General features: G+C 36.1%; 1 protein-coding gene across 4 annotated transcripts in view; it reads left to right on the top strand.

Annotated features, from left to right (window-relative positions):
• The window catches only part of LOC100369718 (prolyl 4-hydroxylase subunit alpha-1), a 46,378-nt gene extending 20,738 nt beyond the window's left edge, over nt 1–25,640 (top strand). For 2 of the 4 annotated variants that reach the window (XM_085493818.1, XM_085493819.1), the window contains exons 9-14: nt 9,571–9,741; nt 13,622–13,678; nt 20,075–20,140; nt 22,253–22,321; nt 22,717–22,813; nt 24,061–25,640. In XM_085493818.1, coding sequence (XP_085349944.1) covers nt 9,571–9,741; nt 13,622–13,678; nt 20,075–20,140; nt 22,253–22,321; nt 22,717–22,813; nt 24,061–24,134 — 534 coding nt within the window. In that variant the 3' untranslated portion in view covers nt 24,135–25,640. Of the gene's footprint in view, nt 1–9,570; nt 9,742–13,507; nt 13,562–13,621; nt 13,679–20,074; nt 20,141–20,205; nt 20,441–22,252; nt 22,322–22,716; nt 22,814–24,060 lie in introns of those variants that run through there. The other 2 variants (XM_085493820.1, XM_085493821.1) reach the window with 2 other exon arrangements.
• The last annotated feature ends 296 nt before the right edge of the window (nt 25,641–25,936 follow it).

Genomic DNA, 25,936 nt, shown 5'->3' with positions numbered 1-25,936 from the left:
CCATAATGCATTGCTTTGATCTGCCTTTCAAACTACAAATGTATGTGTGTACCCTGTATTATATTCTTTAATAATATGCATTTGCCGCTGTGTCTGTGGTTTGTTTTCTCAACCCGCAGCCATGGCATTTCTTGCAACTGTTTCACACTATTTACTTCACAGGTGTTGTCATATTATTGATGCCTTTTTTATTCCAATCACCTTTATTAATTGCATGATCTTTTTAGATAAAATATCTCTTTTTTTCATCATTTTCACTTGAATTCTTAGTCTTCAACCATCATTGCTGATTATTTCTTTATTTGCTATCCAACTTTTTGAATGGCATAAAATGGCAAAATGTTAGTGCAAATACTAATTTTTTCACTAATGTTGAACCACAGGTTTTTTGATCAAAAAATTCAAATCCTGATCAACCTTTTTATTTACAATCATGATTTAAACAAAGGGTGAAAGCCGCCGTGCCATTTATGTTAATCAAAATCGATCTGTATTTGGTAAAAAGTTAGGAAAATATAATGGAAATTAAAGTTTTCTAAAAATTCATCCAAAAATGGTGATAAGAGGCCAGTATTTTTGTGCACATTTCTTTGCACATTTGATGCTTTATCTGTTTTTCCCTTGGGTATTAATTTCTTCCCAGAATTCACTCTCTCGCAATCTGGGTCATTAATATAATTTAATTGTTTGATGCATTTTGGGGACATTCATATATATCATCATAAAAAGACCCTGAAATTGGTCAAAATGCCCCGGAAATGTGTAATTTTCACTTTGGTATCGCAACCTGCTTTTCAATTTAGAACACGTTTATGTACCAAATGTTCTAATTCCAAATTTGTAATGGTTTCAAAAGTTCAGATGAATTCTGGGAGTGAGATTTTTTTTTGCCCATTCCCTGTGTAGATCATTTCCTATTCCCCAATTTATCTGCATAGTGGTATGACCCAACAGGAAGAGACACCAGGATTATACCATTATACAGAGAAATATAGGGATGATCTGTGTTTTTGCTGTGGTTGGTGTATTCTCTTTCAGATGTTGTAAATGGAAAAGTCTATAAGAACATGGCAAGATTTAATAATAGGGAAATATTATAGGGCTGTGATTTTCCCAAATTTATTTAAAAATTTTTACCCCGGAATAAACCAGAATGACCTTTTTGGTTCCAAAGTGTAGGGTAAAAGACTTTTTATGCAAATTATGCAAAAAGTGATGTGGACGAGATTGAATTATTAATTAGTTACAATCCTTACATCTGAGGCTCGTAATTCAAAAAAATGCTTTGGGTACCTAAGTGTATTTTTCTGACTTCAAATAACCGGTCACAGGAAATTTCTTGTCAAAATCATGTGTGCTTCTTCCATTCATAAGTGACAGGATTTCATAATAGTCAGGGCCATTGTTAAGAGCAAGTCTAACTGAGTCCCAACTAAATGTCATGGGCGGATTTAGAGAGGGGCCGCGGCCTTCCTATTTTTAACAACCAACAGGGCTTTGCGTCATCGGCACTCGTGAACTTGGCCTTCGGCCAACTTATCCCCCCCCCCCATTTCCAGAATCCTAGATCCGCCCCTGAAAGTCATAACACAACTAAACTGAAAAAGCAAATGAACATATGAGATTGATTAATCCCAAGAACCAGGGTTCATCAACAATGATTGCAGAGTGTGCACAGATGGAAAGCTCCCCTCCCTTGTGGGTCAGCTTAAAAGCTAGAGCTTGCAATTCACTGCATTTTCTGCCTGATGTAAAAGAAGCTAAAAACAAAGTGGACAAGTGATGCTGCATAGTGCTGCTCATAGAGGACACGGTTAAGAGACCCTGACAAGAATGACAGACCAGAATTGTGTGACTAGTCCTGGTAGAGCTTATTGAATGCACCAGGATAGAATGGTTACTGCAATGTTGTTGTAAGATGGTGACCTTTTGTTGAGATATGTAACAGTCATTTCTCACTGAAATCGATTTTTGACAGAAAAGGCTCCTGCATTTCACTTTGAGGCATTATAGAGATATTGTGTCTGCTGATTCATCATACAAGCTGTCCACCTCGGTCCCGATGCATCTGAAAGATCATGACTGTCAGCAGGGTGGAATGAGGGAAACCATGATCAACAAATGATCAGGGATATTTCACACAGTTTGGACTCTTGGCACCTGGTTGGTAAAAAGTACACTGGAGAGGAGGCATTTTCTGCATGAAAACCTTCACCTCAGGAGCCTCTGCAACCAATTGCAGTGCTGGAGAGTTCTTGAGTGCAGCAGTGTTTTGTTAGAACCAGAACTCTCAAAAGATGCCCTCCCCTCCAACATACAAATGATCTTGTGTATATGTGGAGTTTTGCTGAAACAAGACAGAATTGTACTGTCTTAAACTGTTGTTGTATTTGTCTGACACCTTTGCGAGTTCCTTACCCTCCATATATGTTGAGTCAATTCATTTGTAACTGAGATATCTCTATGTGGAGAACACAGCTAAGAGACCTCAGGAGAGAAGTTTAAACTGAAGAAGCTCTGACAGTGAATGAGTGTTACTGGTGTGAAGTCAACTGACTACTGCCATGCCTAACTGAATCAAAACCTGGAGACCCAAGCAGAGACCGAACAGGAGTGCTTGAAATTGTTTGCCATTTTTTGCTGGAGGTTGACTTCTAGGATGGATAAGAATGCATCTGTCAAATCAAAAGCTGGCCTAAACATTGTTACAGTGTGGGATGACCGACCTGAATGACCTCAAATTGACTCCTTTAGAACCAAAATGAGTGGATGGGGTTGCTGGGCATATGGTGATTTCGTTCTTCGCCAAACAAGGTCACTAACTCTCCAGATGACCTTTGCCTATGCCAGGTCCCTTGGTAATGGTCTGAATAGCACTGATTATTGCCCATTGAAATGTATGCGATATTCATACTCCTACACATGTGAATTTGACTGCTGAATGGATCACTATTGGTATATGTGATATGGATGTAAGGTTTTAGGAAGAAACCACAAGGTTACAAGGTGCTGTAAGGACTTGCAATGGCATGAGGTGTATGCATGTTCAAACCTACAGTGAGGACAGGGCATTGACATACACATGACTATGCCAGCCAAGCAGTATCTATCTGGTGAAGATGTTAGTGCTAGCCTCTTCATTCACTGCTAGCTCCCAGTACCTATTTGGAGAAGATGTTTGTTCACTGATAGTTCCCAGTACCTTTCTTGTGAAGATGTTAGTGCTAGTCTCTATGTTCACTGATAGCTCCCTGTACCTATCTGGAGAAGATGTTAGTGCTAGTCTCTATGTTCACTGCTAGCTCCCTGTACCTATTTGGAGAAGATGTTAGTGCTAGTCTCTATGTTCACTGATAGCTCCCTGTACCTATCTGGAGAAGATGTTAGTGCTAGTCTCTATGTTCACTGATAGCTCCCAGTACCTATCTGGAGAAGATGTTAGTGCTAGTCTCTTTGTTCACTGCTAGCTCCCTGTACCTATCTGGAGAAGATGTTAGTGCTAGTCTCTATGTTCACTGATAGCTTCCTGTACCTATCTGGAGAAGATGTTAGTGCTAGTCTCTATGTTCACTGATAGCTTCCTGTACCTATCTGGAGAAGATGTTAGTGCTAGTCTCTATGTTCACTGATAGCTCCCAGTACCTATCTGGAGAAGATGTTAGTGCTAGTCTCTATGTTCACTGCTAGCTCCCTGTACCTATCTGGAGATGATGTTAGTGCTAGTCTCTATGTTCACTGATAGCTCCCTGTACCTATCTGGAGAAGATGTTAGTGCTAGTCTCTATGTTCACTGCTAGCTCCCTGTACCTATCTGGAGAAGATGTTAGTGCTAGTCTCTTTGTTCACTGCTAGCTCCCATTACCTATCTGGAGAAGATGTTAGTGCTAGTCTCTATGTTCACTGATAGCTCCCAGTACCTATCTGGAGAAGATGTTAGTGCTAGTCTCTATGTTCACTGCTAGCTCCCTGTACCTATCTGGAGAAGATGTTAGTGCTAGTCTCTATGTTCACTGCTAGCTCCCTGTACCTATCTGGAGAAGATGTTAGTGCTAGTCTCTATGTTCACTGCTAGCTCCCATTACCTATCTGGAGAAGATGTTAGTGCTAGTCTCTATGTTCACTGATAGCTCCCAGTACCTATCTGGAGAAGATGTTAGTGCTAGTCTCTATGTTCACTGCTAGCTCCCTGTACCTATCTGGAGAAGATGTTAGTGCTAGTCTCTATGTTCACTGCTAGCTCCCTGTACCTATCTGGAGAAGATGTTAGTGCTAGTCTCTATGTTCACTGCTAGCTCCCAGTACCTATCTTGTGAAGATGTTAGTGCTAGTCTCTTTGTTCACTGATAGCTCCCTGTACCTATCTGGAGAAGATGTTAGTGCTAGTCTCTATGTTCACTGCTAGCTCCCATTACCTATCTGGAGAAGATGTTAGTGCTAGTCTCTATGTTCACTGATAGCTCCCAGTACCTATCTGGAGAAGATGTTAGTGCTAGTCTCTATGTTCACTGCTAGCTCCCTGTACCTATCTGGAGAAGATGTTAGTGCTAGTCTCTATGTTCACTGCTAGCTCCCTGTACCTATCTGGAGAAGATGTTAGTGCTAGTCTCTATGTTCACTGCTAGCTCCCAGTACCTATCTTGTGAAGATGTTAGTGCTAGTCTCTATGTTCACTGCTAGCTCCCTGTACCTATCTGGAGAAGATGTTAGTGCTAGTCTCTATGTTCACTGCTAGCTCCCTGTACCTATCTGGAGAAGATGTTAGTGCTAGTCTCTATGTTCACTGATAGCTCCCTGTACCTATCTGGAGAAGATGTTAGTGCTAGTCTCTTTGTTCACTGCTAGCTCCCTGTACCTATCTGGGGAAGATGTTAGTGCTAGTCTCTATGTTCACTGCTAGCTCCCTGTACCTATCTGGAGAAGATGTTAGTGCTAGTCTCTATGTTCACTGCTAGCTCCCAGTACCTATCTTGTGAAGATGTTAGTGCTAGCCTCTATGTTCACTGCTAGCTCCCAGTACCTATCTGGAGAAAATGTTAGTGCTAGTCTCTATGTTCACTGATAGCTCCCTGTACCTATCTGGGGAAGATGTTAGTGCTAGTATCTTTGTTCACTGCTAGCTCCCTGTACCTGTCTGGAGAAGCTGTTAGTGCTAGTCTCTATGTTCACTGCTAGCTCCCAGTACCTATCTGGAGAAGATGTTAGTGCTAGCCTCGTTGTTCACTGCTAGCTCCCTGTACCTGTCTGGAGATGATGTTAGTGCTAGTCTCTATGTTCACTGCTAGCTCCCTGTACCTATCTGGAGAAGATGTTAGTGCTAGTATCTTTGTTCACTGCTAGCTCCCTGTACCTATCTGGAGAAGATGTTAGTGCTAGTCTCTATGTTCACTGATAGCTCCCTGTACCTATCTGGAGAAGCTGTTAGTGCTAGTCTCTATGTTCACTGATAGCTTCCTGTACCTATCTGGAGAAGATGTTAGTGCTAGTCTCTATGTTCACTGCTAGCTCCCTGTACCTATTTGGAGAAGATGTCAGTGCTAGTCTCTTTGTTCACTGCTAGCTCCCAGTACCTATCTGGAGAAGATGTTAGTGCTAGTCTCTATGTTCACTGATAGCTTCCTGTACCTATCTGGAGAAGATGTTAGTGCTAGTCTCTATGTTCACTGATAGCTCCCTGTACCTATCTGGAGAAGATGTTAGTGCTAGTCTCTATGTTCACTGCTAGCTCCCAGTACCTATCTGGAGAAGATGTTAGTGCTAGTCTCTATGTTCACTGATAGCTCCCTGTACCTATCTGGAGAAGATGTTAGTGCTAGTCTCTATGTTCACTGATAGCTCCCAGTACCTATCTGGAGAAGATGTTAGTGCTAGTCTCTTTGTTCACTGCTAGCTCCCAGTACCTATCTGGAGAAGATGTTAGTGCTAGTCTCTATGTTCACTGCTAGCTCCCAGTACCTATCTGGGGTTGTTGTTAGTGCTAGCTTCTTCGCTCACTCCTAGCTTCCAGTACCTGTCTGGAAAGATGTTAGTGCTAGTCTCTTTGTTCACTGCTAGCTCCCTGTACCTATCTGGAGAAGATGTTAGTGCTAGTCTCTATGTTCACTGCTAGCTCCCTGTACCTATCTGGGGAAGATGTTAGTGCTAGTCTCTATGTTCACTGCTAGCTCCCTGTACCTATCTGGAAAAGATGTTAGTGCTAGTCTCTTTGTTCACTGCTAGCTCCCAGTACCTATCTGGAAAGTTGTTAGTGCTAGTCTCTATGTTCACTGCTAGCTCCCTGTACCTATCTGGAGAAGATGTTAGTGCTAGTCTCTATGTTCACTGCTAGCTCCCTGTACCTATCTGGAGAAGATGTTAGTGCTAGTCTCTTTGTTCACTGCTAGCTCCCAGTACCTGTCTGGAAAGTTGTTAGTGCTAGCCTCTATGTTCACTGCTAGCTCCCTGTACCTGTCTGGAAAGTTGTTAGTGCTAGTCTCTATGTTCACTGCTAGCTCCCTGTACCTATCTGGAGAAGATGTTAGTGCTAGTCTCTTTGTTCACTGCTAGCTCCCAGTACCTATCTGGAAAGTTGTTAGTGCTAGTCTCTATGTTCACTGCTAGCTCCCTGTACCTATCTGGAGAAGATGTTAGTGCTAGTCTCTATGTTCACTGCTAGCTCCCTGTACCTATCTGGAGAAGATGTTAGTGCTAGTCTCTTTGTTCACTGCTAGCTCCCAGTACCTGTCTGGAAAGTTGTTAGTGCTAGCCTCTATGTTCACTGCTAGCTCCCAGTACCTGTCTGGAAAGTTGTTAGTGCTAGTCTCTATGTTCACTGCTAGCTCCCTGTACCTATCTGGAGAAGATGTTAGTGCTAGTCTCTATGTTCACTGCTAGCTCCCTGTACCTATCTGGAGAAGATGTTAGTGCTAGTCTCTATGTTCACTGATAGCTCCCTGTACCTATCTGGAGAAGATGTTAGTGCTAGTCTCTTTGTTCACTGCTAGCTCCCAGTACCTATCTGGAGAAGATGTTAGTGCTAGTCTCTATGTTCACTGCTAGCTCCCATTACCTATCTGGAGAAGATGTTAGTGCTAGTCTCTATGTTCACTGCTAGCTCCCTGTACCTATCTGGAGAAGATGTTAGTGCTAGTCTCTATGTTCACTGCTAGCTCCCTGTACCTATCTGGAGAAGATGTTAGTGCTAGTCTCTATGTTCACTGCTAGCTCCCTGTACCTATTTGGAGAAAATGTTAGTGCTAGCCACTTTGTTCACTACTAGCTCCCAGTACCTTCTGGGGTAGTTGTTAGTGCTAGCTTCTTTGCTCACTCCTAGCTTCCAGTACCTTTTTGGTGTAGTTATTATTGCTAGACCTTTTGTTCATGGCTAGCTTCCAGAAATAAGATAATACAGAATCCTAGCCAAAGATTGACTCTGGAAACCCAAAGATCTGCTAACAAGACTATAACTGGGTACATTCTTATATGGTGTGTGTTATAATGTACACCAAAAGCTGCCATAAAATTGTCTCACAAATTCCGAAAAACTATTGGATTGGAAAAGGGTCATACATAAACCATAACAAATTATGCAACATATAACTACAGAAATACTGATCTTTCCACTTCACATAAAAAAAGAATCATTCCACTGGTCATTCAGAATCTGTACTGAAGCATATACAAATCACTGCCCATACAGGATCTGTATCAGAATACCAGAACCCATACTCTATACAGGTTGTAAGCTCAATCAGAAGTCACAAAGAACCCATTGGAATCTGTTCACATGGACTATATAAATGCATACGAACCCCACGCTATGAATGTAGTCCTCATGGAGTACCTACAATTGTATGGAACACAACATAGAGCCTGCAAGGATCATGAGTAGTTTGCAAAGCATATGTACATACCCACTATTGAAGTGCTAGTGTGAAAGTCTGCAATACCTGATTTCAGTCGGATGTGTACGTTTACATGGGCATTGTTCTGTTCAATCTGGAGATGAACTGAATGAACTAGCAAAACAAGACCACATCCAAGGCATCAGAACCCTGAACTAACATGTGACGATCAATCTACAACGTCAAGACACATCTATCTAACCCAAAATTGAACAGCCCTATAGCTGGCAGGAAGTTAGCACTCAATGATCCAAAGACAATAGCTGTGACAACTTGGCCCATATGTTACTATTTGATACATTATTTGATGTGTGAGGTTTTTCTTGGTAGCAATACAAAAAGTCATCGAAATTTCCCATTATAAAGATACAGGACAATTCCAGGTTTGAACACATGTGAAAAAAAGTTTTCTAGCTTCAAAACAAGCCTGCTTGCTTCTCTTGAAGCTCACATTCAACCTCTATTCCAGGTATGCACATTACCACAAGATATCAAAAAAACCAGAAAGCTTTCAAGTTTAACTTCTTGTTTATTCCGCCATTTTCAGTTACACTCATGGCACTACTTTTTATATATCAATACACTTGGGTGATCAGGTGACATAGAACGCCATTAAAAAAGTATGTAATTTGACGCATGTAATAAAGTAGTCCCAAAACGTCACATCATAGGTGTCAGTAAACAAGAGGGATGGCATACAGTACTATGTGCAAAACATGTAAAATAAGAGTGCACAAACTGAAAGAGTCGGCAAAAAAAGAAAATCTTGAACTAGCTGAATTAGAGTGAACTTCCAACTTTAAAAATGCACATTACACTGACAGCAACCATGTGCAGACAGCGAGGCACAAACTAAAAAATGGAAGTGAAGTCAATGCACTATGAACTCACCCAAAATAAATGTTCTTCTAAAAGATAAAGAATGAAAATAAAGTAAACTACACTATAGCATCTTAGCCTGTAAACTAAGGACTTTTCCTGTCCATTCATTGGTCCATGTGACCCAAAATTACATACCTGATAATAATGCAGGAGAAAAGGGCATGCTTGCAAATGCTTCTAGAACCTGGTGGTTCAAATATATTTGACACTAAACCATCCTCAAAACTGAAGCTCTGCTACAGAATAATGCAGAACAATGATTAACTTAAAACTTGACTGGCATTAATGTGATGAATGTAATTAAAGTTGCAATTCCCATAATAACATGTGGTGCAGAGTCACTCTTTTTATTAGAATTCTTGATATAAGTAAGTACTATCCTGCAAGCTTTGTCCATATTTGATTATTAGTCAGAAACTATGTTTAAACAAAATCATTGTAGTATAATTGTGACCAGTATAGTATACCATTCTGTACCAATAATAAGAATTTGTTTTGTCTAAATAGTTTCAGTTCATATTGGTTTTACGAAAAGATTTTTTTTTTTATTTCAAATGTAATTTCAAAGGAAAATGTCAAAGCCAAACAATATCCTTGTTTTTTTTAATTCGTAACTCGAGAATTCATTGACAATCAATTCAAAATATTTAATGCATTAAATGCATAGCTCAGTTGATATTAATGCTTAATCTTGCCATGTTATTAGGGCTGTTGTGCCATCAAGGTTACTAAAAGAGATTCAACCCACCACACTCCTTAAAAAGCACCCTGTATAGAAATCTGTAAGTGTGTGTGTTTCTTGTTCTAGTTGAGGCGGGCCACCATTCAGAATTCAGTGACAGGCAATCTTGAATTCGCTGAATACCGCATAAGTAAAAGTGCTTGGTTAAGTGAAGATGACGGCGATGTGGTGCATAGATTAAACCACCGCATTGAGCAATACACAGGATTAACCATGGATACTGCAGAGGAGTTACAGGTGAGGATACATTGAATAACCTTTGCATCTTGGATTTAACTGGCATCTAGGAGCTACATTAGTAGTGTTATTGTAGATACTTGTACTTTGGGTTACTGTAGGTTTTACTGTTACTACATGTAGCAGTCATTACTGTAACTTCAGGTACCTACCGTAACCATGTAACTACACATACCTGCTGTTACTATGCAAGTACAGGTACCTACTATTACTGTAACTGCAGGTAGCTAACATTAAAGTACCTGTTGCTGCATGTCAATCACTACTGCAGATGCAGGTATATATCGATCACTACTGTAGATGCAGGTATATATCAATCACTACTGCAGATGCAGGTATATATCAATCACTACTGCAGATGCAGGTATATATCAATCACTACTGCAGATGCAGGTATATATCAATCACTACTGTAGATGCAGGTATATATCAATCACTACTGTAGATGCAGGTATATATCAATCACTACTGCAGATGCAGGTATATATCAATCACTACTGCAGATGCAGGTATATATCAATCACTACTGCAGATGCAGGTATATATCGATCACTACTGTAGATGCAGGTATACATGTATATTGATCACTACTGCAGGTGAAGGTGTATATCGATCACTACTGTAGGTGAAGGTGTATATCGATCACTACTGTAGGTGAAAGTGTATATCGATCATTACTGTAGATGCTGGCCTATATCGATCACTACTGTAGATGCAGGTATATATTGATCACTACTGTAGATGCAAGTATATATAATGATCACTTCTGTAGATGCAGGTATATAACGATCACTACTGTAAATGCAGGTATATATCGATCACTACTGTAAATGCAGGTATATATCGATCACTACTGCAGGTGAAGGTGTATATCGATCATTACTGTAGATGCAGGTATATATCGATCACTACTGTAGATGCAAGTATATACAACGATCACTACTGTAAATGCAGGTATATATCGATCACTACTGTAAATGCAGGTATATATCGATAACTACTGCAGATGCAGGTATATATTGATCACTACTGTAGATGCAGGTATATATCGATCACTACTGTAGATGCAGGTATATATGGATCATTACTGCAGATGCAGCTATATATCGATCACTACTGCAGATGCAGGTATATATCTATCATTAGTGTAGATACAGGTATATATCTATCATTACGGCAGATGCAGGTATATATCTATCATTATGGCAGATGCAGGTATATATCTATCATTACTGCAGATGCAGGTATATATCTATCATTACGGCAGATGCAGGTATATATCTATCATTACGGCAGATGCAGGTATATATCTATCATTACTGTAGATGCAGGTATATATCAATCATTACTGTAGATGCAGGTATATATCAATCATTACTGTAGATGCAGGTATATATCTATCATTACTGTAGATGCAGGTATATATCTATCATTACTGTAGATGCAGGTATACATCTATCATTACTGTAGATGCAGGTATACATCTATCATTACTGTAGATGCAGGTATATATCTATCATTACTGTAGATAAATACTACTGTAAATTACTTAAAATTTTCATGAGTTTGGTGATTGAATTTCTCACTCTCAGCAGCATCTTGATGACAATTTGAAATTGAGGTATATTAAGTACATATTATATATGGACATACTCATTGACTTTTTTTTCATACAACACTCTTACACATAAATAAACAAATGCTAGTAAAACCTTGACAACAAATTCATTTAAACACTTTCAACAAATTAAGTTCAGTACTTACACAAGCTTGTCTCAACACTTAAATTTTGCTCAACATTTTGTACAAAATTGACTTAACACTTTCTACATATTGTGCTCAACATTTGCAGCAAATTCAGTACCAGTACTGATACAAAATTGACTTAACACTCAAATTTTGCCCAACACTTTCAACAAATTATGTTCAACACTTTGACAAACTTCACTAAATTCAAATCAACAATTCAAAAAAAACATTTTGATTCTGTTGAACAATATCAGTAAATTCAGCTCTAACTTTCAACAAATTCTGTTCAACAATATTATAAATTCCGGTTCAACACTTACAACAAATTTAAGTTCAATACTTTCAACAAATACTGCTCATGTAGGATAACTAGGGGTCAGTGAAAAGAGCATTTTTTTTTTTCTGAAGCATGTTTATTATGGTACTTAGTAATTATGAGCATTATCAGTGATAATAACATTAACTACCAATATGAGCCATTCTCTCTTTCAACTCTTACCAAATATTCTATAAGCATCCAGTTCATGGCTAAAAATTCATGATCACAAATTCTGGGATTATAGTATAAATAATGGTATTCCAGTTTCTTCAGCAGCCGTCCTGCAATTCTTAGTGCCTCAAATACAAGCATGTGCAATTTTAAATACTTTTAGCTATTGCATCATGGAAAAAACAACAACATTTGACAACAAAATTAATTTTTGCTTGGAATTAATTTTCGTTAAAAAAATGATTCAGTGAAAATAAAATCTAGCACATATATCTTTTTCTCTATATTTAGTCCCTGTTCGGACGCAGTCCGAAAACGGGGACTTGTTTTGACGTCCGTGCATGTGTCCGGACCTGTATCTTAGAAATGCCTGGACCAATCACAATCAACCTTCACACTTACATCATACATGATATTATACATATGCACATCAATTTGTTTCACGATCTGATTCAAGATGGCCGAATGGCGGCCATTTTTGTTCTAAAAATCATCAAAATCAAACATTTCTCGGCTGTTTACTGATGGATTTTGTTCAAACTTGGTGTGCACAACATTTTTTTTCAGATAATAGTCAAAATGGCCGACTGGCAGCCATTTTGTTTTAATGAATGTGGTTCTAGTGCTATATCTCTGACTGATTATGTTCAAATTTTAAATATTCATTATACATCATGTCATAGATATACAGATATATTGGTTTGACAATCCTATTAGAAATGGCCATTTTTGTGCTAAAAAATCATCAAATATCAAGCATTTCTGGATGGATTTTGTTCAAACTTGGTACATACATTAGACATTACGGGTTCCTGATGCACGTTATTTTATTTTTTAGATCTGATTTAGAATGGCTGACTAGTGGCCATTTTGTTTTAATGAACGGGCTTCTAGAGCCATATCTCTGACATGCTTTGATTGATTATGTTCACATTTTATATATTCATTATACATGTATTCAAAATGGCTGATTTTGTTTTAATTAATGCTGTCCCCGAGCAATATCTCTCAATACTTGTTGGACGATGAGATACAAATGTCAATCATTTAAATGTTAAACAATCATCATAATCATATTCCTGACATGTTTATATTCCAGCTATATTACTATAAACAAAACTATATATCTTAAATTCGATAACTAACTAACTGGGACTGTGCCATGCATGGCTTGTTTTACATTCTGTTTGTCAAAAATAAGTGAAAATAAATTCCATATACAACAAAACACCCACAAAACCTTTTCAGCGAAAATTAATTCCAGCTAAAATAAAGTATTTTACAGTATAATAAATGGCAGACATAACTCCACTTTTATTGTGGCTGAATATTACATTCCCTGTAATTTCACACACTTTTTCCAAAAAAACAGGGTGCATTTTATATTGTAGAACTTCAAACATCATTCAAAAGTCGTGTAAATGCTGCATTTTGAGTATTAGAGGTACTGAGAATATAGAACGATATAGTAATTATATGCAAATTTGTGTTAGAAACTGACCAATTTTTCTCATTAAACCCCCTCAGGTCGCCAATTATGGTCTGGGTGGTCATTATGAGCCACACTTTGATTTTGCGAGGGTAAGTTACGCTGTCAGGTCAGTATTGTTAACTCGATATTTTATATGATGTTTCTTTCAGGTTGCCAATTACGGCATCGGTGGTCATTATGAACCACACTTTGATTTCTCTCGCAGGGTAAGTTTGGTAAATCAAGGTATTTGTTGCCATAGAAACTAGATAAAACAGGGACCTGCAACTGTGGCAAACCTTAAAGTACTGGTAGATAGACAGACTTGTGATCACATGTGATGTGCAACACCTGTGTTCGATCTATGCAACCGTTCCAACATGGCTTTGTGTCTTAGTAATTGTAACATAACATTACAATATAATCAGGATCTTATTAATAAAATTTCAGGCTTTTTTAGCTCCGCTGTCGACTTTGTCGAGCGGAGCTTATCATATGAGTGTTTGTGCGTCGTCGTCGTCCGTGTCAATGTTTTACTTTTTCGACTTCTTCTTGAAAACTTCAAGCCTGAATGCTTTGATACTTGGTGTATATGTACCTTGGGTAGACCTCTCTTAGGTTTGTTCATTTCATGTTGATATCTTCAATTCTCTAATTTTGGTGAATATTTTTGTCATTTTTGGTAAAAAGTGATATTTTCGACTTCTTGTTAAAAACCGCAAGTGCAATTACTTTGATATTACATATATATGTACTACATGTGGACCTCTCTCAGATTTGTTCATTTTGTAATGATATCTTTAATTCTCTAATTTTGGTGAATACATGTATTTTTGTCATTTTTGGTAAAAAGTGATATTTTCGACTTCTTGTTAAAAACCGCAAGTCCAATTGCTTTGATACTACATATATAGGTACTACATGTGGACCTCTCTCAGATTTGTTCATTTCGTGATGATATCTTCAATTCTCTAATTTTGGTGAATATTTTTGTCATTTTTGGTAAAAAGTGATATTTTCGACTTCTTGTTAAAAACCGCAAGTCCGATTGCTTTGATATTACATATATAGGTACTACATGTGGACCTTTCTCAGATTTGTTCATTTTGTGATGATATTTTCAATTCTCTAATTTTGGTGAATATTTTTGTAATTTTTGGTAAAAAGTGATATTTTTGACTTCTTGTTAAAAATCAATAGTTCAATTGCTTTGATATTACATATATAGATACTACATGTAGACCTTTCTCAGATTTGTTCATTTTGTGATGATATCTTCAGTTCTCTAATTTTGGTGAATATTTTTGCCATTTTTGGTAAAAAGTGATATTTTCGACTTCTTGTTAAAAACCGCAAGTCCGATTGCTTTGATATTACATATATAGGTACTACATGTGGAACTCTCTCAGATTTGTTTATTTTGTGATGATATCTTCAATTCTCTAATTAATTTATTTTGGTGAATATTTTTGTAATTTTTGGTAAAAAGTGATATTTTCGACTTCTTGTTAAAAACCGCAAGTCCGATTGCTTTGATATTACATATATAGGTACTACATGTGGAACTCTCTCAGATTTGTTTATTTTGTGATGATATCTTCAATTCTCTAATTAATTTATTTTGGTGAATATTTTTGTAATTTTTGGTAAAAAGTGATATTTTCGACTTCTTGTTAAAAACTGTAAGTCTGATTGCTTTAATACTATTCATATTGTTCATTTTCTAATGATGTCTCCAGTTCTTTAATTGAAATGTGCATTGCTAACAGCGGAGCTATCTCAGCCGATAGGCTGCTTGTTTATTGAGAATAAAGAAGTTTATGCCAAATGTTACATTGAAAATATTTATAGGAATTTAAAACAGTGTATTGCCCAAATTTTATCTTTTTTATTCAAGTTAACTTTTGTATTTTTTCACAAATCAAACCTGAATAAAGTTTTCTGTATTTTTCCCAGACAATAGGAAAAGATGTCCACTTGAACCAAAATTATTGAAGAAATTAAAAATATTACATAAAATTTGACAGAATGTAGCACCAACATTTTGGCGGGGAAAGTGATGGCTTTCAAGGATTCTTGTTGCAAGCATCGTGTATTTGTCAATTCATGCCATGCAAGTGTGCGTGTTTAAAAATGTCTGACAAATCAAATGTAGGTTTATATATAAGATAATAAATTTTGCCCAGACAGAAAATAAAATACCACAGTTGCACATCCCTGTTTTTTCTAGCATCTATGTATACTGTCATGTATTACTCGCAATTACTCCTGTAGCCTAGAGGTTTGAAAATTGTCTTTAATCACTTTGCAGGAGATGCTACATTGTTTATATGTAAAATAATACCAGGTGCCAGTTTTTAAATTTAAATCAGCTAAAAATTGCATTTTTGCCTATTTGAATATTACCTATATTGGGATTTATAGTTGCACAAGTTTTTTCATTAAAGCGGGAGGGTCGACAACACACGCTAAAAACGCAAAGGCTCATGAGTAGACACTTGTTTGTAAATAATGACACGCTATGGCCATCTAACGCATGCGCAGGTGACGACTCCCCGCTTTAAAAAAAGGTGTGTAAGATGAAAACTATGCGATGGACTGATGAATGAATACAGTAATATGAAATATTGGGTGTGTTATGTGCTCTGAAATGATTTACTTGTCTAGTTTTATAGGCACGTCAGTGACGTTAATGAGGGAAGGACAAGGTATGGCGAGGGTCAAAAGTTATGTATTAGCTGTCTTTAACAATTTTGATGCTGATATGGAGATATAGACTATCAATCAAAATTATTACCGGACTGCAGCTGGTCAATATTGATATTATGTTATTACATTTTTGGGTGTGTAGCTTATTGAACTATGACGTGTGACTGAGACTCGCCGGGACGTATACTGATTTCTCACAAGTAGAATAGCAATTGATTGTCTTCAGTTTTCATATGTGCGCAGCTTGGCACCCCATGGTGGGAGGTATTCATAGTAAAAATGATATCAGCTATTAGTATCTACGCTTGTCATGAGAGTATCGCAAATAAAATGAAAACTTTATTGCCTAACCTAATGTAAGCCAAGAAGTTAAAGATGATTTGTTTCATGTTACAATTTTAACTTGTATCAAGACAAGAAAAGCCCACTAATTTAATTTTTTTATATGGTACATGTTAAGACTGTTCTAACTAAGGCCTACACATGTTTTAGCAGGATTACAAGACAATTTATTTTAGAAACAGTCAACCACGTCACCAATAGTGAGCAACGTTTTCAAAGTTGAAGTCTATTACCGTATGTGGGTGATTTATTCAGGAAACTCTGATGTGATGATATTGTATACAATCTAATTATATTCGGTTCAAAATTAACAAAGTCACTACAGAAAAATATGCAGAACATTGTGCAAAAATTTGTATCAAAAAAAAGATGGTTGAATAAAAACTAGAGATTCAATTCTGCTCAGCTGTTTATTGTAGTCCAAGAATAATCTAATTGTAGTGTGGAACCTATAAATAACAGTGTAACGCTTTGTTGAATTCCTCTACTTTTAAAAATATCTCTTGAACCAAATGGCTGTCCTAATAGCTCCAACCCACATGCTTTCTATAGAAATAGTTGTTTTCATTGTTGGAATATGTTCACACCTCGATGAATGCAATGGGTGCAATGTTTGTAAAACGCTGGATGGCAAGAATGAAAGCACACACAAAACACAAGTCACCCGTTTCAAAAAGAGTACTGACATTTGAACCTGAGGCCTCTAACAATAAGTATCTGATAGAATTGTTTTCAAAACTGATACAGCAATGTGTGATTAATGTCAACTGTAAAGTTCTATTTTCTAATTTCAATGGGAAATCTTTTGAGATGCAGCTTATTTTGGCCATAACATTAGCATAGCATGGTGACCAGGAACAATATTTTTAAGGTAGAAACCTATTCATAAATTTTGCAATGAATTGTACTTTCAGTCAATACGAAAAGTGGCCATTGTGTCAGTGTAGATTTTATAACGTTTTTACCATTGGTTCCCATGGTAATGATGATGCTTTATTTCTAATTATTCACAGGTGGCATGGCATAAATTGTGATCATACATTATGATTGATAGCTAATTCATGTTATTCTGCATTATTTCAAAAATATAGGTTTCAAGAATTTACTAAAACTATAACTATTTCTTTAATATTGCATTTTATGAAATTATGGATGTTTGACAAATATCAAACCATTATTCTGAAAATATACTGTGGAATACTTTATTTTCGCTGGAATTAATTTTCGCTGAAAAGGCTTTTTAGGCATTCTTTATGGAATTTATTTTCACTGATTTTTGATGAGTTGAATGTGAAATATAGGAAAAAAAGTATATTCGCTGGATTTTATTTTCACGGAATCATCCCTTTAGCGAAAATAAATTCCAAGCGAAAATAAAGTATTCTACAGTAGTACTGTAACACACAAAAAGTGTTTTTACAGGTTACCATGGTGATCAATCTTCATGATTGTGAACCAATAAACTTTGTCATGTGATTTATGACAAACTAACTCAAAAATTATTAGTACATAATTCTGTCCGGCGCCATCCAAACTGATCTAAAAATTATGGATCTGTCAGTTTGTTGAACAATTACTAACTCATAACAAGTGTCAATATTAGATTTGTTCCAAATTTACTAGTTGCTATGCATTTCTATAATACTACATTGCGTGTTTCATTAGATATATAGTTTGCATCTTAAATGTTTGAGGCTTGTTCCTTTGCGTACGAACACCTAATTACACGAAGAATTAAAATTGTCATCTAACTGTAAGGCCATCACTGATTGGCTGCTGAGTTGGATTGACATTTTTTGGTTTCAAATACCCCAGGAAACTGTTCTATGTTAATCTTGTAATTAGGTGTTTGTATTTAAGGGATTTTCCACACAAAAATGACGAATTCGGTCGTAATTTGTTAGCGGTTGGCTCAATATTACCTAAGATTCAAGATGGCGGCCCCCATATATTAAATATTGCATTTATTTTATTATCACTTGTGCGCCAACTGACTGTGCATACAGACATCATTTGCATCAAATGAAGAACAGCCCTCACTAGAATAATAATTAACAAAATTTTAAAAAATAAGAAAGTATAAAACAACTTTATGTATCCTGTATTACTTTCCCTCAATTTCTACACATCAACAAAACAAGGTGCATTTGGTATTTTTGAATAGCAAATTTGTTGTTGAAAGTTGTCACATGCTGCATACAAGACAAGGAGAATATTGTTATGCTAGCTGCATTCATATAGTAAATAGTACAAACACTGGTACCTGTAACATTTCATAGATCTTGTTCAGTAAATATTGATTGGGTATATTGCTATGTAAACTGTATTTAACAAAAATGCTGGTAGTAGATGTAGGCATTGTGAGTTTAGTACAAGAGATAAAGAAATTTTAGTATGTCACTTTTGAAAAATTCAAATTCACAGTTGATCATAAATATTGGCCCATACTGAGATGATAGGGTCTTATCGTTTTCAAATGATGTTGTTGTTGTATGCTGCACCGTTGACTGGCAGGTTGTATTCAACTGCCGTTGAAATGTATAAAAATAGCTAGGTTTTCTGTATGTTCACATTAGACAGGTTTACACTGTTCACATTAGACAGGTTTACACTGTTCACATTAGACAGGTTTACACTGTTCACATTAGACAAGTTTACAGTATGCTCTCATTGGACAGGTTTACAGTATGCTCACATTGGACATGTTTACACTGTTCACATTGGACATGTTTACACTGTTAACATTAAACACGTTTACACTGTTCACATTAAACATGTTTACACTGTTAACATTAGACACGTTTACACTGCTCACATTGGACACGTTTACACTGTTCACATTGGACACGTTTACACTGTTCACATTAGACACGTTTACACTGTTCACATTAGACATGTTTACACTGTTAACATTAAACACGTTTACACTGTTAACATTGGACAGGTTTACACTGCTCACATTGGACAGGTTTACACTGCTCACATTGGACAGGTTTACACTGCTCACATTGGACAGGTTTACACTGTTCACATTAAACAGGTTTACACTGTTCACATTAAACAGGTTTACACAGTTCACATTAGACAGGTTTACACTGTTCACATTAAACATGTTTACACTGTTCACATTAAACACGTTTACACTGTTCACATTAGACAGGTTTACACTGTTCACATTACACACGTTTACACTGTTCACATTAGACACGTTTACACTGTTCACATTAGACACGTTTACACGCTGTTCACATTGGACAGGTTTACACACTGTTCACATTAGACAGCTTTACATTGCATTTTATTATTGTGGTGTGAAACCTATATTGTAGGGGTTTGCCGACAACCATAGAGAATGCTTGTAAAAGTGTGCAGACAGGTTAAAGGGTTGCTGCCCTGTGTGTATATACGTGTATGTTGTATCAATCTCGTGGGATCAGTATACAGTTTTATTCATAACTGCTGCTGTTTGTACCATAGCAGTTAATGCTAAACATGTGCTCCATTCGCCTTCTCCAAGGGTCACTGACCTTCAGTATATTTTCACTCTGTATCATGACTACTTACTTTCACAGAAAGAAGAGATAAATGCCTTCAAAAGTTTAAATACTGGAAACAGGATTGCCACATTTTTATTTTATGTAAGTTAATATTCTTTTTCATTATTTATACGGTTTCTTATCTTGTTTCTGTGTCTTTGTTGTAGGCGTTGTCTAGACAGTTCCCAACTTTAACCTTCCTGAGATCACAAGTGGCGTGTGTTAGGAAGAGCGCCCTCAGTGCTCAATTTGTTCCGTAATTTACCGTTTCAGACTGTAGAGGGCAGCAGAGCATAAAATTAGATGTGGCTTCTGACCTGCACAGAGGAATGGTTATAGCTGCTGTAATTTAAATAATATGAGTGTTGACTGAATCATGAATAAATAATTATTATTATATAATTATCTTTTGAGGTGGTTTAATTATTAGAATTTAAATTAAATATATTTTTTGAGTAGTTGGGAGTGGGGGGGTTTAAATATCTGTAGAATGAAAGATTTCAGTGGAAGTCAGTTCAATCAGAAAAAATGTGAAACATAGAAACTTGTATATAGTTTTAATAAACATCAGATGGTTCAACTAATAGAGCAATAACAAGAGTCTTGAACCTTCCCTTTAGCTCTTATCAACCAATTTGGTGTTAGGCTACCCAAATCTGTTGAGTATTTCATGTTTGTTTGTAGTACTCCATGTATGCCTAGGAATACGTTTTTAACATCTCATTTTGGCACAATGTATGGATTTGCCCCGTCCATTCTCTATTTTCATTTGTCAATCTGACAATATGCTGTATTATAAACTGAAATCTGACAATATGCTGTATTATAAACTGAAATCTGACAATATGCTGTATTATAAACTGAAATCTGACAATATGCTGTATTATAAACTGAAATCTGACAATATGCTGTATTATAAACTGAAATCTGACAATATGCTGTATTATAAACTGAAATCTGACAATATGCTGTATTATAAACTGAAATCTGACAATATGCTGTATTATAAACTAAAATCTGACAATATGCTGTATTATAAACTAAAATCTGACAATATGCTGTATTATAAACTGAAATCTGACGACTATGTCAATTATACCAGTAGCATGCAAAGATTAATTAGGTTTAAAATTACTGATAAATAATTTGAATAGCATTTTCAAAATAAAAAACCTGTGTAATTTTTTTCAAAAATTTTGACATCTGCATGGTAAATTGGTATTTTAGGACTTGTGATCAGTATTCCTCTGTGCAAATTTGTCAGTGAGCTGAGAAAATTAAAATATTAATGTATAACATTAACATGAGTGTAGAGTTGAGAAAATGTCACTGTGCATCTTGATGAGATCAAGGAAACACTGCTTTGTAATGTGCTCTTTATCAGTCCCCGTTCATACAAAGTCCGAAAACGGGGACTTATAATTCGGTCTCCGTGCGCCTGTCCAGAGTCATATCTCAGAATCCCTTGGATCAATTCTGTTCATTCTTTGCATGTGCCTAGTACTTTATGTGGGACATATGCACATGCAGTGGTTTAGTGATTCGATTCAAAATGGCCGACTGGCAGCCATCTTGTTTTTTGAAAATGTTGTATTTTGGACATGCTTTGTCAGTTGTCATTCAAACTTGGTTCATAGATTATACATGTTAGGATACATGTCCAATACGATTTATTTCGCAATTGGATCAAAGATGGTCGACTGGCAGGCATCTTGTTGTTTTTTTTATGCGGTATCTTGGACGCGTGCTCTGTCAGTTTTCATTCAAATTTGGCACATACATGTACTTTACGGTATACATGTTAGGATGCATGTCCATGACAATTTGTTTCAAAATCTGGGCAAGGATGGCCGATTGACAGCCACCCTACTTTTTGGCCTTACTACTATATTTCCACAATTTATGTACCATTTTCATTCGTATTTGGCACATACATCATACATATCAGTGTATTTCATAATCAGATCAAAGATGGCTGAATAACGGTTGTTTGTTTTTTTAGCCATATTACTACTACACGGAATACGTGTTTTGATGTAAATAAACAATCTGTTGTATACGCCACTTGGAACTCAAGTTTCAAGGACACACTCGCGACAACCCCTCCGCTTTAATATGACGAGCACAAAGAGAACTTTCAAAAATTTAACGGGGACTGTGTCATTTTCAATGACTTGTTGTCTTTATTGATAATATGTGTTTCTCTTCGAGTAGATGAGTGATGTGGAAGCTGGAGGAGCGACCGTATTTCCACAGGTCGGTGCGAGGCTTATACCAGAAAAAGTAAGTTGGTGCATCTTTATAAGTCTATTTCTACGAAAATATTAAATATTAAACATTTGCTGTAAACTGAATATGAATAAAGCACTCTCAGAATACTTGAATATGGGGAGAACACATGTGGTTACCAATATATTATAATATGTTTCTGACAATTCATTTATGTTCAAAAACAGTCATTTATTATTTTATTTTTATAGGCTGCTAGTATCCTTTTAATTCTGATTAGTACATTAATGGTTGATGTATGTGTATTAGTTTGGTCAGAAAATTATCCTCATTCCTCGTTTTTAACAGTTTTAAATAAAACAGTCAGTAGTAAAAGTTGTATGTTCATATCTACCGTCACTGTGTAGGTTTCGCTGATTAAGTAATATGTATGTTTTTTTTATTTCTAGGGTTCTGCTGCATTTTGGTATAACTTATTAAAAAATGGCGAAGGTGATTACTCTACTCGACACGCAGCGTGCCCTGTACTGGTTGGATCTAAATGGGGTAAGTTGAAGTTGTGGACAGACACGAAGTCCTCTAATTCAAATGCTGAATAATTTCTGCAGGTGTCACTTGCAAGAGAATATAGAAAAAGTACAAACACCGTCTGGGCTTACTTAAGTTGCCTCCTCAATAATCTGTGTATCATAATGGCTTAAAAGGCGGAGGTCATAGCGCTGCGCATGTGCGACATTTGTGTTGATAAACATTGATTTTATCACTGGTAACTCCTTTCGATACCTTTCCAATCACCTAAAAATTACCTAATTAAAGCTTAGGAACGTATCGGTTTGTACTCGTTAATCTGCGCAACAGTCAAAGTCGCCATCTTTGTATATATGAGACCCATATATCTCTCGCATGCATGACGTGACGACTACTGCTCTTTAAAGAGCACACTGCATTCTACTCACAATAGATTAGTGAATAATTAGGTGACCGTATTTGGAATATGGCAAGTTAAATGTCATTGTTGTTCATACATGCGGGATACTCTGTTTCATTTTTAACACAACCATCAGCACCACGTATATTCAAGTAATGTTGCAAATTTCTCCTTTATCCAGAGACTAGGTGCATTATAGTAAAGTCACAGGCATGCCACCTTTAATAGACCATTTTCCGCTCACGCAAGATCCCGCGTTATGCGAGATCAAGCCTAAAAACAGGACAAACAAAGGTCATAGTGTCATAGTGACGACAAACATCGCATGGGTTTTGACAAACACTGAAGTATTTTGGGAAATAGTTCCATGTTTAATAATGTGCTGTACACATTTGATGATGGTCAATTTCGATCAAGTAAGGGTAATCAAACGCAATGTTCTCCATGCAAATATCAACCTTTTGATGTGAGCTACAAAATAAAGAAACTGTTTTATTTTTGTGGCAGAAGTTCAGTGCTAGTCTTTCACACATCTCGCACGATCTTGCAGTTGAACAGAAAATCACTTATTCAAAACACTGATCATATTTGCTATATCCCATTCAAACGAACAAGCATGTTGAATAATGCTGAGGAAATTAATATTTCAACCAATCAAGTAGCCACGTTTATTTCTTAAAAGCAGCACTATGGTATGTTAAAGAAACTAGTTATAGTATGGCTTTATCTGTTTTGGGAAGAGTGCCCTTTCTGGCAATGCATTAACCAATTATCATGGTATACAGTCAGTATTGTTCCCATATTTTAAAGCAGTGGCAAGATTGTAATAGTTATGTTTTTTTTTTTTTTTTTTTTTAATTTCAAGTTTCAAATAAATGGATCCATGAAAGGGGTCAGGAATTTCGACACAAGTGTGGAGCTACAGAAGAGGAAGTGTAGATGAAGTCGTCAGCTCGGGAATAATGATCTCTGTATCCATCTGTGATTTATCATCGACATACACAATTTCAGTTCCAATTTGTCTTCCACACAAACCGTTGTATTCTTTCTATATTTCTTACAAGAACATTGCAACCTAAAAAAAAAACAAAAAAAACATTGCTGTCAAGAACATTATCAAAAAAATGGAAATTAGTTTTCGCAGAAATCAGTGTATTAGTGACAGTCAATCTGATAAAAATGTGACGTATAAGATTTGTTTTTAAAAAGAAAAATAAGAACAAATATACTTACAGCAATTTACATAAGATTTGTGTTTCGTGCAAAATCAAGAATAATAGTTTTTTCTATTCTTCAAAAATGTGCTATGTTTTATTATAGCACATACTAATCATGCTACTTAAAAAAACAGAATTTTCACAAATTTGGATTTATACTATGGTGCTATTTTTATCTGCAAAAATATTTATTCGTTATTTTCAGTTTTCAAAATGATCATGTAATAATTTCTGATTTTCCACCTAATTTCTTATGAGAAAAATCATCAATAGTGCCTAATTTAGAAACTGAAGACAACAAAGAAGTTGTACCACTAGTAAATCAGAAAATTATTCTTTTTTTTTTTGCCCAAATTGTGGTACTACTATAAATAAACAGTGACCCAAAAGAGCAACTATTATTTTATTCTCACTATATGAGGTGGTTGCTTATGGTACTGTCTTGATAAAACAATTCATGCTTTCTCATTATCTAACCAAAAAAATTGTTTGTTTAAATAGAATTAATTTCACATGGGTGGAATATTAAGGGTCTGTCTCAAATTGTTCCATAAGTTCAGAAATCATGATTTGATTAGGGGGAGGGGATGATTCCAATATCTGAACTTTTACACCATAAAATTGTGTTGAAATTAACAAGTTTCTATTGTTTATGAGAATATTCTGTTTTGGCATCCCTCGGGGTGACTGAATAATCCTAATTCTTAAAATCATTGTTTTTATCAAATCTGTACACACATTGTAGATTGAATTCTGTAATTTTAATTTCAAATTTATCTATTTTTAAAGAAACTTCGAATATCACAGTCAAAAATACGGCATAATTTGTGAATTAATGTTTCCATGGGATTAGTCTGCATGGAAATGATCCTATATTTGTTGTCTTTTGGTAAAGGCAGTTACATTAATTGAAATTGTAATTGAAAAGTTTTAATTTTCTGTTTCAATTTGTCGCTGAGCCATTTTCCATGTATATTACGGTAAAAGTGCATGAGATTTTCAATAGACAAAATTTTTTTGTATGTTTCAAGGAAATCAGTATTTTATGATGTAATTTCCCTCTAGCAATAATATATGAATTCATGTACAAACTACAATGTACACAAGACATGTTTTGTTTGTCTATGAATAATAGCATTATAGATGTAAATAAGACAGTTCTTGTTTTGGTTGTATCTTGTCATTTTTCAGTTCTTTTTATACTCATTAAAAAACATTTTTTACAATATGTGTGTGTCTGTCATGAGATGGAGCAGGTAAGACTGTTCTGCCATCTGACACTCAACCTACAGAGGGCGCTCTGTAAAACACTTGAAATATTTACCTCGTGCGAATATTCGGAATGTGGCGCTCTCTAGCAGCGATTATGGGGATTAGTGAAATCGGTGTCATTCAGTACTACATGATCTGGTTGTGTTAGTTGTTCATTATTATTAGCAATACACAAAATCTCAAATGAAATCAAAGCGTCTGCTTTACAATCTCATCTGGCAGGTAGCACAAACTGTTTATACCTCTGGCATT

Source organism: Saccoglossus kowalevskii, chromosome 19, assembly GCF_978046115.1.
Source record: "Saccoglossus kowalevskii chromosome 19, keSacKowa6.1, whole genome shotgun sequence".
NCBI classification, from domain to species: Eukaryota; Metazoa; Hemichordata; class Enteropneusta; family Harrimaniidae; genus Saccoglossus; species Saccoglossus kowalevskii.
Note: the sequence above shows the minus strand (reverse complement) of the source record. Positions and strands in the feature narration are given on the sequence as shown.